This window comes from Sceloporus occidentalis, unplaced genomic scaffold (assembly GCF_023333645.1).
Source record: "Sceloporus occidentalis isolate IW3139 unplaced genomic scaffold, rSceOcc1.0.p SCAF_4, whole genome shotgun sequence".
NCBI classification, from domain to species: Eukaryota; Metazoa; Chordata; class Lepidosauria; order Squamata; family Phrynosomatidae; genus Sceloporus; species Sceloporus occidentalis.
In genome coordinates, this window is record NW_028316984.1 from 39,390,798 (window position 1) to 39,405,092 (window position 14,295).

A 14,295-nucleotide genomic window follows, 5' to 3' on the forward strand; every position below is an offset into this window, starting at 1 on the left:
GTCCATTAACAAATAAATTCCTTGCCTTTTCACCCTGTATTCCAATTCCAGGAGCACCTTCTGGGCCACGGAGTCCAGGCAAACCTGGTTCTCCCTGAAACAGAAAGAAAGGACTAGCATAATTGGGTATGTAACTGTACAGTATACAAAAAAGGAAATGGAGTTCTGTAGGCCACAAGGGAAATGCCAACATCCATATTATCAGAGGCAAGTGGGCTACAATCAATGAAAGCTAATGGCAGATCAAACATGTTAGTCCTTAAGATGCAACAACACTTTTTACAGGGATGTGTGTATACATACAAACAAACAATTGTGTGCACACTGGTTAATTTATCCTTACTTGGTTAATCCTGGTGGTTGTTGTCACTGAGTGTCTTCAAGTAATTTCCAACTTATGGAGGCCCCAAAGTGAACCCACCATGGGGCTTTCTGGGACTGAGAGTGTGTGACTCACCAAAGTCACTAAGTGGGTTTCCATGGCTGAGTGGGGAATCAAACCCTGGCCTCCAGAGCTGGAATACAACGCTCAGACCACTATGCCACTCCTATGTGCCATATGTAGTTCCAGATAGAATGCTTCCAGCATGCTGAAGCTCATATCTGCCTCTTCAAACCATAGATATTACACTGGTTTGTTGATTTAGGGCCCGAACAGACAGGCCAAAATAAAGCTGCTTCTGGTCACTTTGGAGGTATGCTGTTTAAATGATTCATGCATCCTAAGAGGCCAGAAGTCTTGCCAAAGCCATGCTCCTGTCCTAAGGACTGGAGCGTAGCTTTGATGCAGCTTCTGGCCTCTTAAGATGCTTGTGTCATTTAAACAACATATCTCCAAAGTGACCAGAAGCAGCTTTATTTTGGCCTGTCTATTCAGGCCCCACATTAGTACCAACCCAATGAGTCATGAAAAGCAAAACTCTTTTCTACCCTTGTTTTGATTCTATGGTCTGCAACTCCTGCCACACTATGTTATTTTGTGCATGATCAGCCCCATCACAACACACATATTTCATTTCTGACTGCATTGGTCATTCTGACTGGTCATTCTGCCAATTTAAATTCTTGCAATTAAAAGTAGAAAAAAAGTTGAGAGAAATAAACCTTTTGTCCAGGTGCTCCATCTTCTCCTGGAAGGCCAGGCAATCCTGCCAGTCCTGAAGAACCTGGCTCACCCTAATAGAAATGGAAAATCTGGGAAGGTTTTATCTATTCAATTTTGAATTTATTTTAGTAGCCCAAATCCATGACAAATCATTTAAATATACAAAATATTCAAAGTACAACAAAATGCAATTACAGTACAGCCAGAATCCACTTGGGAAGTTACAAATGCACAACTTAGAGTTTTATATTAACGATCCCTAGATATGCCCTAGTTCAGGGGATGTATTGGGACCATGAAAAAAAACCCAATCTGCACTTACCAGGCAGCAGCCATTGTGACTGATGGGGGTCTGTTCCTTTTTCTCTTGGGAAGCAGGTGATTGATGTTTACAGCCTCCCTTACACAAGCCATCTCTGTTTCTGTCTGTCACAATGGAGATTGCTCACAGGAGGGAGTGGGAATATCAGGCAGCTGCTTCCCAAGCAACAAGGGAATGAACCCCTGTGGATTGTAGCTGCTGATGCCCAGTGAGGACTGGGATGGGAGGTTGGGCTGGGAGTCACTACATAGCTGTGTAGCTACAGCAGTTATGCATTCATAAATGACCAAGTGGATTCTAGCCAATGTTACTTGCAGTAATATAACAATATATAAGAGAATTTCAACATTACCAGCAATCATCACAGATTAATGTAAACTTTTTGTAACATTTTTTCTCATTCTCTCTCTTTTGCAGCCAAAGCAAAAAGAGCCACCTGGTCTTTTAAAAATTTTAACAACCAGTTCCAGGGAACTGGTGCAAACTGGCTGAATAACACCACCACCTAATCATCCAGCAAGGGACTGGGGAATAAGTACAAAACATCCAGAGCTAGATTTCTGAATCCAACACTAGGTAGTGTAGGAATTCCAACTCACAGAAAAGACTTCAAGAATTATGACTTAGACCATCCTTCCCCAGCCTGGCCAATGTTGGCAGGAGATGATGGGAAAATGAAATCCAAGACATCAGGAGGGTACGTGAAAGAGAAGACAGCTCTAGGTTGCCTAATATGTTAAACAGAAACTTATGTTTGCTAACATCAGCCAGTATAACAACAACAATGCAAATCTATGCTACAAATAGTGTGCTCCAGAAAACTCCTCTGTTGTACTTTCACTGCTTTCTGGCATATCTGTAAAGAAACCGTGTTTTAGCACCCAAAGGGCTGCTGGTCCTGCTCATTGTTGTTGTTATTGTTACTACTACTATTATCATTAACTTATATAAGCATCATCAATCTATGTTGAACTTCACAAAACAGAACAGAAAAGTGCCCTACCAAAGGTGTATAATATAAATTATACAGGAGAAGGAAGAGGTAATATAGTTATATAAAACCAGTACAACATAATTGTAAAACAAATTATCCAAATGCAAATACAAAAGCCTATGCAGCATGATACAAAACAAGCTAAGAAATGCATATATTCAAAACGTACAAGATTATGAAACAAAAGTAAACTAAAATTCCAAAAGCTTTGGAAAACAAGAAAATTTAAACTGAGATTTAAAAACAATGAGGGAAGGCGCAGCCTCCAAACATTCATGGGCTGCTGCCACATTGCACAAGTAATGCAGTTTGACACTGCTTTAAATGTGATGGCTCCATCCTATGGATTCCTGAGATCTGTAGTTTGTTGTGGCACCAGAGCTCTCTGGCAGAGAAGGCTAAATCTCATTCCCGCTTCATTTCCCATTGCAGAAGGGTAAATGTGGCACTTGAATTCAGCTCCCTTCCCAGTCCCTTCTAAGCTCAGTAATGCACCTTCCGTTGGATGTTGTGACAAAGTGCCTCACAGACAGCCCACTGCTGTTTGTGTATATCTCTACATTATGACTATTACCCACAATGATTTATTCTTATTATTCAGATTTTATTTAGAATATAGCACTATAGTCATATACACTAGAAAGATGCCTTACCTTTGCACCAGGTTCTCCAAGACCTCTTTCTCCAGGGGCTCCAGTTTCTCCTGGCAAACCTTGATCACCCTTCAAAAACAATACAAACAGCTAAAAACACAAACAGCTGGAAAGCTTGAGTAACACTTGAATAGTTGCTTAATTTTTCATTTTCACAGAGAAAGTATGGCAACACACCAGTACCAGGACCCTTATTTTAGCACATAAACCCCATACCTCTTGTTTTCCTTAATTTCATTTTTACGTGAAGGGGAGAGGTAATGGTATGGGGAGGCTGTGGTTTGTGTATGTGTGTGTGTGTGGGGGATTTGGAGGCATCACACTATGCCCACCTCTGCTTTACAACATCACAAGAAATGAAGACATCTTTTGCAAATTCTATTTTATATTAAAAAGGAAGTAGTTGCAGTTCTGTTTTTGATTAAATCACTCACTTTTGGTCCAGGTACCCCTTGTCCAGTTGGTCCTCTTGGCCCTGGTGGTCCTTTGGGGCCTTCTACTCCCTGGTAAACATGAAAGAATATTAATTTTATGGGAGGAGTTCTTTTAATGTGGGAGAAGTAGTTTTCTTAAAGCATACACTCACCTTTTCTCCTTGAATTCCAACACCAGGTAATCCAATAGGTCCAGGCAAACCTGGTGGGCCAATTTCTCCCTGATAAACAAAGTTTGGCTGATTACTACCACACATATAGTTTCACAGCCTTACTCATAAATTAGTTGAATCTTCTACTTGAGGAGTACAATTTGACACAGCTCCTTTGAAGCCGGTGGGGTCAGCTCAATACAGATGAGCTGACAATCCAATTCTATATTTCCTAAGTCACAATTAAGTAGCAGGCTTAATAAATGCTGTCTCTGCTGTTGTGAATGACATATACAGTCACTGTTTTCTCTTTCCAAAACACAACTTTCCCACAGAATCAATTACCTCTTATTGAATCTCACACTTTACTATGAAGGGATGTTAAAAGAGCCTTTGGAAAGTTTATTGGGCATCAATCTATCCACAAAGTACAGTATTGTTCAATGTCCATTGAAAAAGCAAATTCTTTATTTTGCTTCATTACACTCTTTGTGATTAGTATCAGTCACAGGGCATTCACGTTTCTTTAGATTTTCTAAGTCTTCTGGCATATTTACTGCTTACCTTTTCACCCTTGATGCCAACGCCTGGTTGGCCCCGGGGTCCCTTTGGACCATCAAAGCCACGATCTCCCTGTATGGAGAAACAGATTTACATGGTAATTAGCAAATGTGATTGTTCACTTTAATCTTGGATTCTCTGTACTTCAAATGGACTGATGCTAATAATGTAATAAAATAATTCAAAAGTTTAGGTTATGTTCCCCTGTATATCAAAGAGGTTTTTTCACTACCACATGAGATTCAAATCAATGAGATCACTATTCACAAAGCAACCAACAGTTACTGTTCTCTCTAATTCAGATACAATTACACTCATCCCTCCATATTTATGGCTTTGATATTTGCAGATTTGATTAATATGTTCTCTCTAGGAACATCTAGGCCCCCCAGTGCAACTCTATGGTCAACTTTAAAAGTTGCACTGAAAGACCTACAGATCCCTAGAGAGAATACTCTACTAGGCATTTGTAGCTCCTCCAGTGCAGTTCTATGGTCAGTGTCTGTCAGACGTTGATCTCAGAGTTGCACTGGAGGACATGGAGATTCCTAGAGAGTTGTCCTCTCAGGTAAAAACATAGTGTTTTTGTTATTTGCAGTTTTTCCATATTCATGAGGCTCTTGTGCCCCTAACCTTAGTGAATATGGAGGGACAAGTGTACCCCACTTCTGAATTTTCCATAGTTTGAGAAAGGGTTCAGTCAATGCATGTTTTACAACAGACATGACATATACACAGACCTAAATATTTGTCTCTATGATGTTATGATGCTGAATTGTGCCTGGACCCTAACTGGAACTCAGTACAATTCCTAATCAAAATGGATGAACAATGTCTTCACAGGGTTTAGTCCAGACGTTCAGACTACTTGCTATGGATCAAACTTTTGCTACTGCATGTTCCTAGGTTTCTAACAGATGGCTAGTGGTATTGTCATCTTTGTCGCTGACAATTACCTAGGGCACCTGAGTTTAGGTTCCCTTCCACAGCCAATAAAGTGGACTTCTTCAAAACATGTGATTGGGCTGTCATAACTGAAAGCACCAACTATCTGTTCACTAGTGCATGTTCCATTCTATTCAGTGTTAGAAAACATCTCCGCTGTTCCAAGTACTGGATGCAGCAATCCAACATTGGGGTCAATGGGCTTGTCAGGCCATGACTATCCTGGGTGTTGATATTTCAAACCCTGAGACCTAGGGACAACCCCTTGTGATATCACAGGGAGGGTGGGCCCTGGTGAATTACCAGGGTGGTATTATAAGGTATAGCCTCTGGTGATGTCATTAAGCATGATACCTTTAGCATCAACCATGGTTGTACAGGGTTTTGTGCCTTCAAGTAATTTCCAACCCATGGTGGCCCAAAGGCATCACAGGGGTTTTCTTGGCAAGATTTGCTCAGATATGGTTTTCCTTTGCCTTCTTCTTGTGCATAGAGTGAAAAATACAGTCTAAAAATTGAGAAAAATAGGGACACAATCATTTTTCAAGGCAGAACTTTTATCCTGAGATTCCTTCCCCTGGCCCTGAAGACATGAGAAGACATTCTTGGCCTAGAGTTCTGGGAACCCTACTGGAGACTGCATGCCCCTAATATTGTTCTAAATCGTCTTTCTGGTGTAAAAAGGAAATTCTTTTTCTCACAGGCACTGTCCACTGCTTGATCAGGCTACAGTTTTCCTATTAACTAGTAGTCAAATTCTTCATGCCTCCCCTTCCTGAAATCCTTTTAGAACTTTATATTTAAAAGTATATACTTTTGACAAAAAGGTTAGATATGTTTTCTTTTTTATTGGTTCTCTTCTTGAAAAACAGGAAACATCATATTACAATTTGTCTCACAAATACCACCCTTGACTATATAAAAGCATACATAAATTACTGATCTTTGTTTTTTCTTTTATTTTTTGTGGCGGCAGGATGGAATTCTATTGAGACTGGAGTCCTGGCTGATTTCCAAATTGTTTCCTTACATTCATTCTGCTTGTTTAAACTTTCTTTGTAGCTCCAGTTTGTCAATGCCTCTTTAATTTCACTAAGCTGATGTGAAGTTTGGCTTCCTTTTCACTGCGATGGAATTGCTTCATGTCTCTCAAGGAATTGTTCTGCTTGTGCAGCCATTTTTTCAATTAGCATTTTTTATCTTTACTATATATAGAAAGGTTGCTATAAAATATAATGAAAAGATCAGGAGGCCAAGTGCAGACTGTGCAGAATGGTTACAGTAAACCTTATATCTGTCTCATGTATGCACATATACACAGGCTTCAACTCATCATCAGGCACCACATGTGGCTTCCGGTACAAAAACATAGGCCACTGCTGCCTAGGTTGGCATGAAATGGGGCTCCTGTAACTAATCCTGAAGAGATTGAGAAGCAGGTCACGATGCTGAAATACCCTGTCAAGACGGACAAAGATACTCATCTTCAAAGACTGTAGTCAAGAAATCAGAAGATTACGAATGAGAAGGGCAGCAATGAAAGAACTAGAAAAGATCCTAAAGAGTAAAGATATACCACTGAGCACCCCAAGTTAGAATTGTCCAAGCCATAGTATTCCCCATCACCATGTACAGATGTGAGAGCTGGACAGTGAATGAGGTAGATAAGAAGAAAATTAACTCATTTGATATGTGGTGCTGGAGAAGGGTGCTTGAACAGATCAAGCCAGAACTCTCCCTGGAAACGGAGATGATCAAATTGATATTGTCATACTTTGGCCACATCATGAGAAGGCATTAATCATTAGAAAAAGACCTTACCACTGCCAGGATTCAAAATGGCTTCCTCCATTTTCACCTTATCTACATGAATCATGGGCCAGGTTTCATATCAGGCCATGGTGGAAAGCAAGAAGCCTCTGGGCACCTCTCACATCTCTATCAAGCTGTCCCCTTCACTACAATCAAGGAAAACTAACACAAAAGTTCTTGTTCCTTGAAAGAGAGAGTATACAGCCCCTACTGCCCCTTCATGATCTAGCATACTGAATGCCCAGCCATACCAACACAGCATAGTGAAAAAGAGTCTTTTTATGTCCTATGGAAATCCATCAAATACATCTGAGGAAGTAGACTTAGGTCTACGAAAGCTCATGTTGCCAACTTCTTTCTTTCACTTATGAGAGGTGCTTCAATATCTCTTGACATAATTAGATAAAATGTAATGACACTTTGTGCAGCATGCAGACTTCAGTTGGAATATGGAAGTCCCAACTTGAATTATTAGACAAGTAAACTGCTAGTCATTGTGGCTGTAGTTCTGCTTCTGAAACATGTGTATCAGCACAGGCGTCTGAAAAGAGAAAATGAATTGGCAAAATTGATCTCTCTCTCCCTTCCACTGACAGAAGACTTTGCTAGAACAAAGATCCCCTCATTTGTGGTAGTCCATGAAAGGATGCAACCAATAACTCTGTATGTTTTGATCATTCAGTCTGGAAAGGAAAATTGCATATATTACCTTTTTGAATAAATGGCATTCATTTAAAAAGTGTCATACCTTTGGTCCTGGAAGCCCTTCACCTGGAGAACCCCTTTCTCCTTGAACACCTTGTGGTCCTTGAGGTCCCTGCAAAAAGAAGATTTGAAAACATCCCAGAAAAATATGGAAATCAATAGCAAATCAATCTAAATATGAGCTTTATGCATCTTTGTGGTTTGGAGCCTAGTTTCAACCTGCCCCAAATTGCTAGAGTAATACTATATTTATGATACATGGAAAAAACCCAAAAAACCAGACAGCTATGAACTGCAGCAATAACAAGTTGTACCAGATTATGCTCACAGCCTTTCCCCCTCCACTTCGGGCATCACTGAATAAAAGGCTTAAAAATGTGAGCCTGCAGGGTTCATCCTGTAATAATCCAACAAAGCAGTCGAGCGTAAACTCAACTTTAATAATAAATTCAGTTGGATCACTTACAGGCTTATAAAGCAAGTGCTCAAGATTCCCTGCAGGAGAACTTTCAAAAAGATACTCAGCAACTCTTATCATGTCAGTGGGTTTCCTGGAGAGTTGATAGATTAAAAGCCACAGAACCCTGCCATCGTGGGTTATGATGCCGAATCTTCAATAATGTGGGTGGGAAACCTAGAATCATAGAGCTGGAAGAGACCGCAAGGGCCATCCAGTCCAACCCCCTGCCATGCAGGAAATCCAGATCAAAGCATTCCCGACAGATGGCCATCCAGCCTCCGTTTGAAGACCTCCAAGGAGGGAGACTCCACTACACTCCTAGGAAGTGTGTTCCACTGTCGAACAGCCCTCACTGTCAGGAAATTCCTCCTAATGTTGAGGTGGAATCTCTTTTCCTGCAGCTTGCATCATTTGCGCTGGGTCCTAGTCTCTGGAGCAGCAGAAAACAAGCTTGCTCCCTCCTCAATATGACATCCCTTCAAATATTTAAAGAAGGCAATCATATCACCTCTTAACCTTCTTCTCTCCAGGCTAAACATACCCAGCTCCCTAAGGCGTTCCTCATAGGGCATGGTTTCCAGACCCTTCACCATTTTAGTCGCCCTCCTTTGGACACACTCCAGTTTCTCAATGTCCTTTTTGAATTGTGGCGCCCAGAACTGGAGACAATATTCCAGGTGGGGCCTGACCAGAGCAGAATATAGTGGCACTATTACTTCCCTTGATCTAGACACTATACTTCTATTGATGTAGCCTAAAATTGCATTGGCCTTGTTAGCTGCCGCATCACGTTGTTGACTCATGTTCAACTTGTGGTCTACTTGGACTCCTAGATCCCTTTCACATGTTGTCTCCTTAAGCCAGGTGTCCTCCATCCTATATCTGTGCATTTCATTTTTTCGTCCTAAGCGCAGTACCTTACATTTCTCCCTGTTGAAGTTCATTTTGTTAGCTGTGGCCCAGCTTTCTAGTCTATTCAGGTCATTCTGAATTTTGATCCTGTCCTCTGGAGTATTAGCTATTCCTCCTAATTTGGTGTCATCTGCAAATTTGATAAGTATGCCCCCAATTTTGTCCTCCAAGTCATTGATAAGGATGTTGAACAGTACTGGGCCCAGGACAGAGCCCTGTGGGACCCCACTGGTCACTTCTCTCCAGGATGAAAAGGTGCCATTGTTGAGCACCCTTTTGGTTCGTCCGGTCAACCAATTACAAATCCACGTAACCTGTTGCACTCCAGCCCTCTGGGTCTTCCCAGAGTGCTTTATTTAGTTATTTTGCAGTTTCTGCACTGTAATACTAAACCCCAGGTTTATCCACTCAGACAGAATGGTGGAAGATTCAGGACAGATAAAAGGAAACACTTTCCTACACAGTACATAGTTAAACTGCGAAATTCATGGCCACAAAGGGTATATCCATATTATAGTATTATAGCACTTTGAAAACATTTTAACTGTCACAGCTTCCTCCGACGGACCCTTGATGGACCCTTGGGATTTGTTGTTTGATGAGGTACTTCAGATTCTCTGCTGTAGCTTAGAGGACTTCACTACAAAATTCAAAGGACCTCACTAAACTACAAATCCCAGAATTCCATAGGACAGAACCATGGCAATTAAAATGGTATCCAAGTGCTATAATTGTGCAGTGTGGGTCATTAGTGTCCCTGGGGGTGTTCAGGGGGTGCAGACTGCACCAAGTGACACCCCAGAAGGGGTGACACCCGGACACCCTCCCGCTCAACTCCCAGTGCTTCTGGACAGAAGGGATGGGGATTTCCAGTTGGAAGGAGTGGGACTTCTGGCTAGAAGAGGCGTGCCCCTGCTCCTCCTTGTCATGGCTTAGTTTTCCACAGGAGAACCAGGCCGCGGGAAGAAGCCAGGCTGGTTGCATGCGCCTCCATGCCCCTCCTTGCAGCCCAGTTCTCTCTTGAGAGCCAGACACAGCAAGGAGGGGCGTGGAGGTGCACGCAGCTGGCCCAGCTCCTTCCCACTGCCTGGTTCTCTCTTGAGGAAGAACTGGGCTGTGGCAAGGAGGGGTGGGGCATGCCCCTTCCAGCTGGAAGCCCTGCCTCTTCCAGTGGGAAGCACTGCTATTCTTGCGCCGGCTGACACCAATACCTGGTATGCCACTGGTGTGGGTATACTCCATATGTAGTAATGGCTGCCAACTTAGATGGCTTAAAAAGGGGTTTGGACAAATTTGTGGAGTATGGAGCCATCAGCAACAGTAGTCAGGATGCCTATGCTTCACCTCCAGTCTTGGAACGAGTATGCCTCTGTATTATCAGTTGCTGGAAAGCATAAGATGGAGGGTGCACTTGCAATCATGTTCTGCTGGCAGGCTTTCTGATGGTAACTGATTGGGTACTGTGTGAACAGAATATTGAACTAGATAGGCCTTTGGTCTGTCAAGCATGGCTCTTCTTATGTTCTTAAGGTTAAAATGTCTTTTTGAAGGCTTAATTATTGGCCAGGGGAGATTTAAGATAATATATTCTGGTATTTTGAGTTCTAACTATTTGCCTTTGGCTCCACTCTTCAGGTGAATGTAGCCCCTGAGAACTGCTCTGAAATTAGATTCTCAGTCATCCCACAGAGCATGGACCAGACCTAAAAGAAGGATTTCACTAGGGCCTTGTCTGCATGGGCTTAGAAGCCCATGTTCCCACACTCCAGTTCTGATACAAACAGTCCAGACAAAGTCCAGTGTGTTCCTCACCAGTTCTGGGCTATGCCAGCCTTAAAATGGAGTAAAATAACGTATCTGTTATTTTACATACCTCTGTCTCCACGCTGCAGCAGCTGTCTGCATGTACATCCTACTGGGCCACACCACCATGGGTCACTCATACTGAGATCAGAAGGAGGCATCTAGCCATGCGACCATCACTGGGTGCCTCATTTGGACCTCAGAAGCAAACAACCAGCAGCAGCACTGACCATGTTGGGACACCTGTGCATACAGCTGCTGTAGTGCAGGAACAGAGGCCAAGGTAATGGACAAACATCAGGACAACTGTGGTGCCAGGATACTCTGAGCTGTCCTCCCGAGTATCCTGGTCAGTGCAGATAATACCTAGGAGAAAAAACAGAAGAGACAGTCCAACTGGCAGAATAAGATAACAGAAAGGAGCATAACAGGAAGACAGAAAGGTGGGCATTGAAGGGGTTAAAGATGTGAAAGAAAGAACACATATACTTTGGATCCAGATTTAGTGACTAGTAGAAGTGGATTTCTCTGCCCTCTTTTCTCCATGCACAGCACATACCAGTAAACCTGGTTCTCCAACTCCTGGTGGGCCAACAGGGCCTGGTCTTCCTGTCAAACCAATGTCACCCTTTAAAAAAGAGAGGGTTATGTTTAATTTTGAACAAGACGTAAACACTGAAAAGAGGCAACATTATCTGATGGGATATAATGCTCTTGCAAGTGCTAGAAAAAAGCCAAACAAGTATCGTCCCATAACTATCTCTAGCTATATAAATCAAAATGTATTACTGCTGGACTCATCAGAGTTACAAATTGTACAAGGTTGCTCATTTTTTAAAAAAAAAAATAGTATGAAAGTATTTGAACTGTATCCAGAATACCTTTCAGGTATTACAAAGACATCATTTATTCTTGTTTAAGCTTTTATTCAGTCGTATATTATTTCAGTAGCATGCCTTTCTTGTTCTATACACAGCAGGCTATATGATTGGCATTTTTACCTTTGGGCCAGGCAATCCTATTCCAGTTTCTCCAGTCAACCCAGGAGGACCAGGTAGGCCTCTTTCACCCTGTCAAATATCCCCAAAAGAAAGGAACAAGTTCAAACTTTTAAACAGTATTTTAAGGAAATTGAGTTTTGCTCTCTTTCTCTCCCAAACTGACATGTTTGCACCATAGACAATAATTCCTTTATTCATAGTTGCTCTGGGCATTTGTCTGGGAGCTAGAAATGAAAATATGTACTAAGATGGGCAAACGATACAAACATAAAAGAAATGAATAGAAAGTAGAAAAGTAATGGGGATAAGTGGATTTTCCCCTTTTGTGCTTCTTTACTGTGCACTGGGTTTAGGGATGGGCCTAAAGTGAACAGGTGCATGTAGGGACATCATTTGGGTGAAAATATAATCTGCCAAAAAGGAAAATTCTTCTTTCTGCTGCTACTGTGCTTCCTCTTCCTCCTCTTCTTGTTCCTCCTCCTCCTTCTCGTCCTCTTCTTGAAGCTAAGGATGCAAGCACAACTGTCCTACCTCATTAGGCCTGATATCACAATATGACACCATGATATTAATTGGGAAGCAAAGCATAATATGTAAATCAATGAGTTTTTGTTATGGTAATTCATGAAACCAATTTTGACTGATAATGGAGTAGATTTTGCAAACAGTGCCTTATGCTGAGATCTACATGTCCATCACTCCCAAAATACCCCATCATAACTTTCTGGCCAGATAGCGAAGTGGCTGTTGAATTGCTATGAGGATTGTTCGCACACAGCATTGCAGCAGCAACAACAACAAAGTGGAGGAAATCAAGTGTCTGAATCCACTTTGTACTTCTGTGTGGTGGAAATATTCCTTGTTGAAATAAAAAGCTATAGAAAGATGGAGTCACCTTTGTCAGCCAGAGAGATGGTTTTTGAAATAAAGGCTTGCAGTTTAGAAAACTAGAGCAAAGGAATAAGGAGTGCATCTTGACCTGGATGGAAGCTGGCACCAGTAAAAAGACATAACATAAACTACTGAGATAAGGACACATAGTTGACATTCAGAAGCAAGGTTAGGAGGAAAGCCACTGAATTTCTACAGGAGGGGATAAGGAGTGATGATGCAGTTTTAATGTATGCATGTATTTCTGTTCTGATTGTAAGAATTCTGTATGTTTAAATTGTAATTAGCCAATCAGGTGTATAGAAGAAGCTTCTTTGTCTTGAATAATATAAAAAGAGCCATTTTGTCTTGTTCGGGGTCTCAGCTTTTGGAACTTGAATTCCACTGAGTTCAATGTTTTCCTTTGTCGACAACTGGAAATAAACTTATGGATTTTCAATTATTAGGTCCTCTTGCTGATCCTTTTGCTCTGCAAAAACCTAGAAATCTAAGTATCCTGAAATTTCTATTACATATTTGGCGAGCCAGCCAGGAGGCAAGGCAAGCAGGAATTGGCAAAGAGTGGGAGAAATTAACTCCTTCCTGGCTGTACATGTTTCTACCTACTGAGTAGATTCTTATCAATGCCCTGCGCGCACTTCAATACCTTTTGATTGAAGAGGGATAAGATAAGGATTGGCTCAAGTGGTGGAGTCAGAGTCTAGCCAAGGAGACCACTTAATAATTTGAAAATTCACTGGGGGAAAAGGAAAGGGAAAAGAAAAAATAAAAAGAAGAATCATCTCTTCAGGAACAGGTAAAGTATAAAATATAGGGAAAAGTGCACTAAAAAGGGAGCCTCGTTGACCGGTCCAAATCTTTGGATGCGAGTGGGAGAAAGGACCCCCTCCCTGTGTTAGCTGAGCCAGTAGCAAAGGTTCTGACCAGAGAATGCATGTTTGGAGTCAGATTTTGCCAAATTGGCCGAGAGAGGGTAGATATTACATGAATAGCAGCCAGACTGGATTCTATCTGACCAGAGAATGCAAGCTTGTTTTTGATATTTCTAAATTTACAGGCAAGCAGCTTTTTGCTCAATATTTTGTTTTTATTTTCTGGCCTCAAGATGCTCTCATGGGTTTTTAAAATGAAGTTTAAGTTGTGCCTTTGGGAATTTATATATGTTTTTTTTTAAATGCAATTGTTTTTCATTGTGCTTTTTGGATTTTAAATTATTGACCTGCAATCTTCTGATTGGCAATCCAGCTAAATTATTTTTCCAATTAAAGTTGATAAGATTAGTGTGTTAGGCCTGAATTCTTTTGAAGCCTGGGGAAAAGTTAGGATGTTTTGGTTTTGTAAGGCTACAGCTGTGCTAGGCTGAAACAGCTCTTGCAATCATGAGCATTCGAATGCCTGAGGTCATGCAAAGTTTTGCTGCTACCTGGTTATTTTTTATTTTTTGAGTTTTAAGTTGTGATCCATGAGTTTCCTGGCCTATTCCTTGGCCTATTGAATTTTTGCTTTTTCTGAATATTGTGTGCTAATTTTTGAAGCCATATCATG

The 14,295-nt window shown here is 41.4% G+C and overlaps 1 protein-coding gene across 1 annotated transcript in view; it reads right to left on the minus strand.

Annotated features, from left to right (window-relative positions):
- The window catches only part of LOC149313789 (uncharacterized), a 66,487-nt gene that overhangs the window by 24,086 nt on the left and 28,106 nt on the right, over positions 1–14,295 (minus strand). The window contains exons 11-19 of the mRNA XM_089523291.1: positions 11,860–11,928; positions 11,418–11,486; positions 7,727–7,795; positions 4,225–4,293; positions 3,661–3,729; positions 3,509–3,577; positions 3,075–3,143; positions 1,105–1,176; positions 26–94 (exon numbers count right to left, since the gene is read on the minus strand). Coding sequence (XP_089379417.1) covers positions 26–94; positions 1,105–1,176; positions 3,075–3,143; positions 3,509–3,577; positions 3,661–3,729; positions 4,225–4,293; positions 7,727–7,795; positions 11,418–11,486; positions 11,860–11,928 — 624 coding nt within the window. The remainder of the gene's footprint in view (positions 1–25; positions 95–1,104; positions 1,177–3,074; positions 3,144–3,508; positions 3,578–3,660; positions 3,730–4,224; positions 4,294–7,726; positions 7,796–11,417; positions 11,487–11,859; positions 11,929–14,295) is intronic.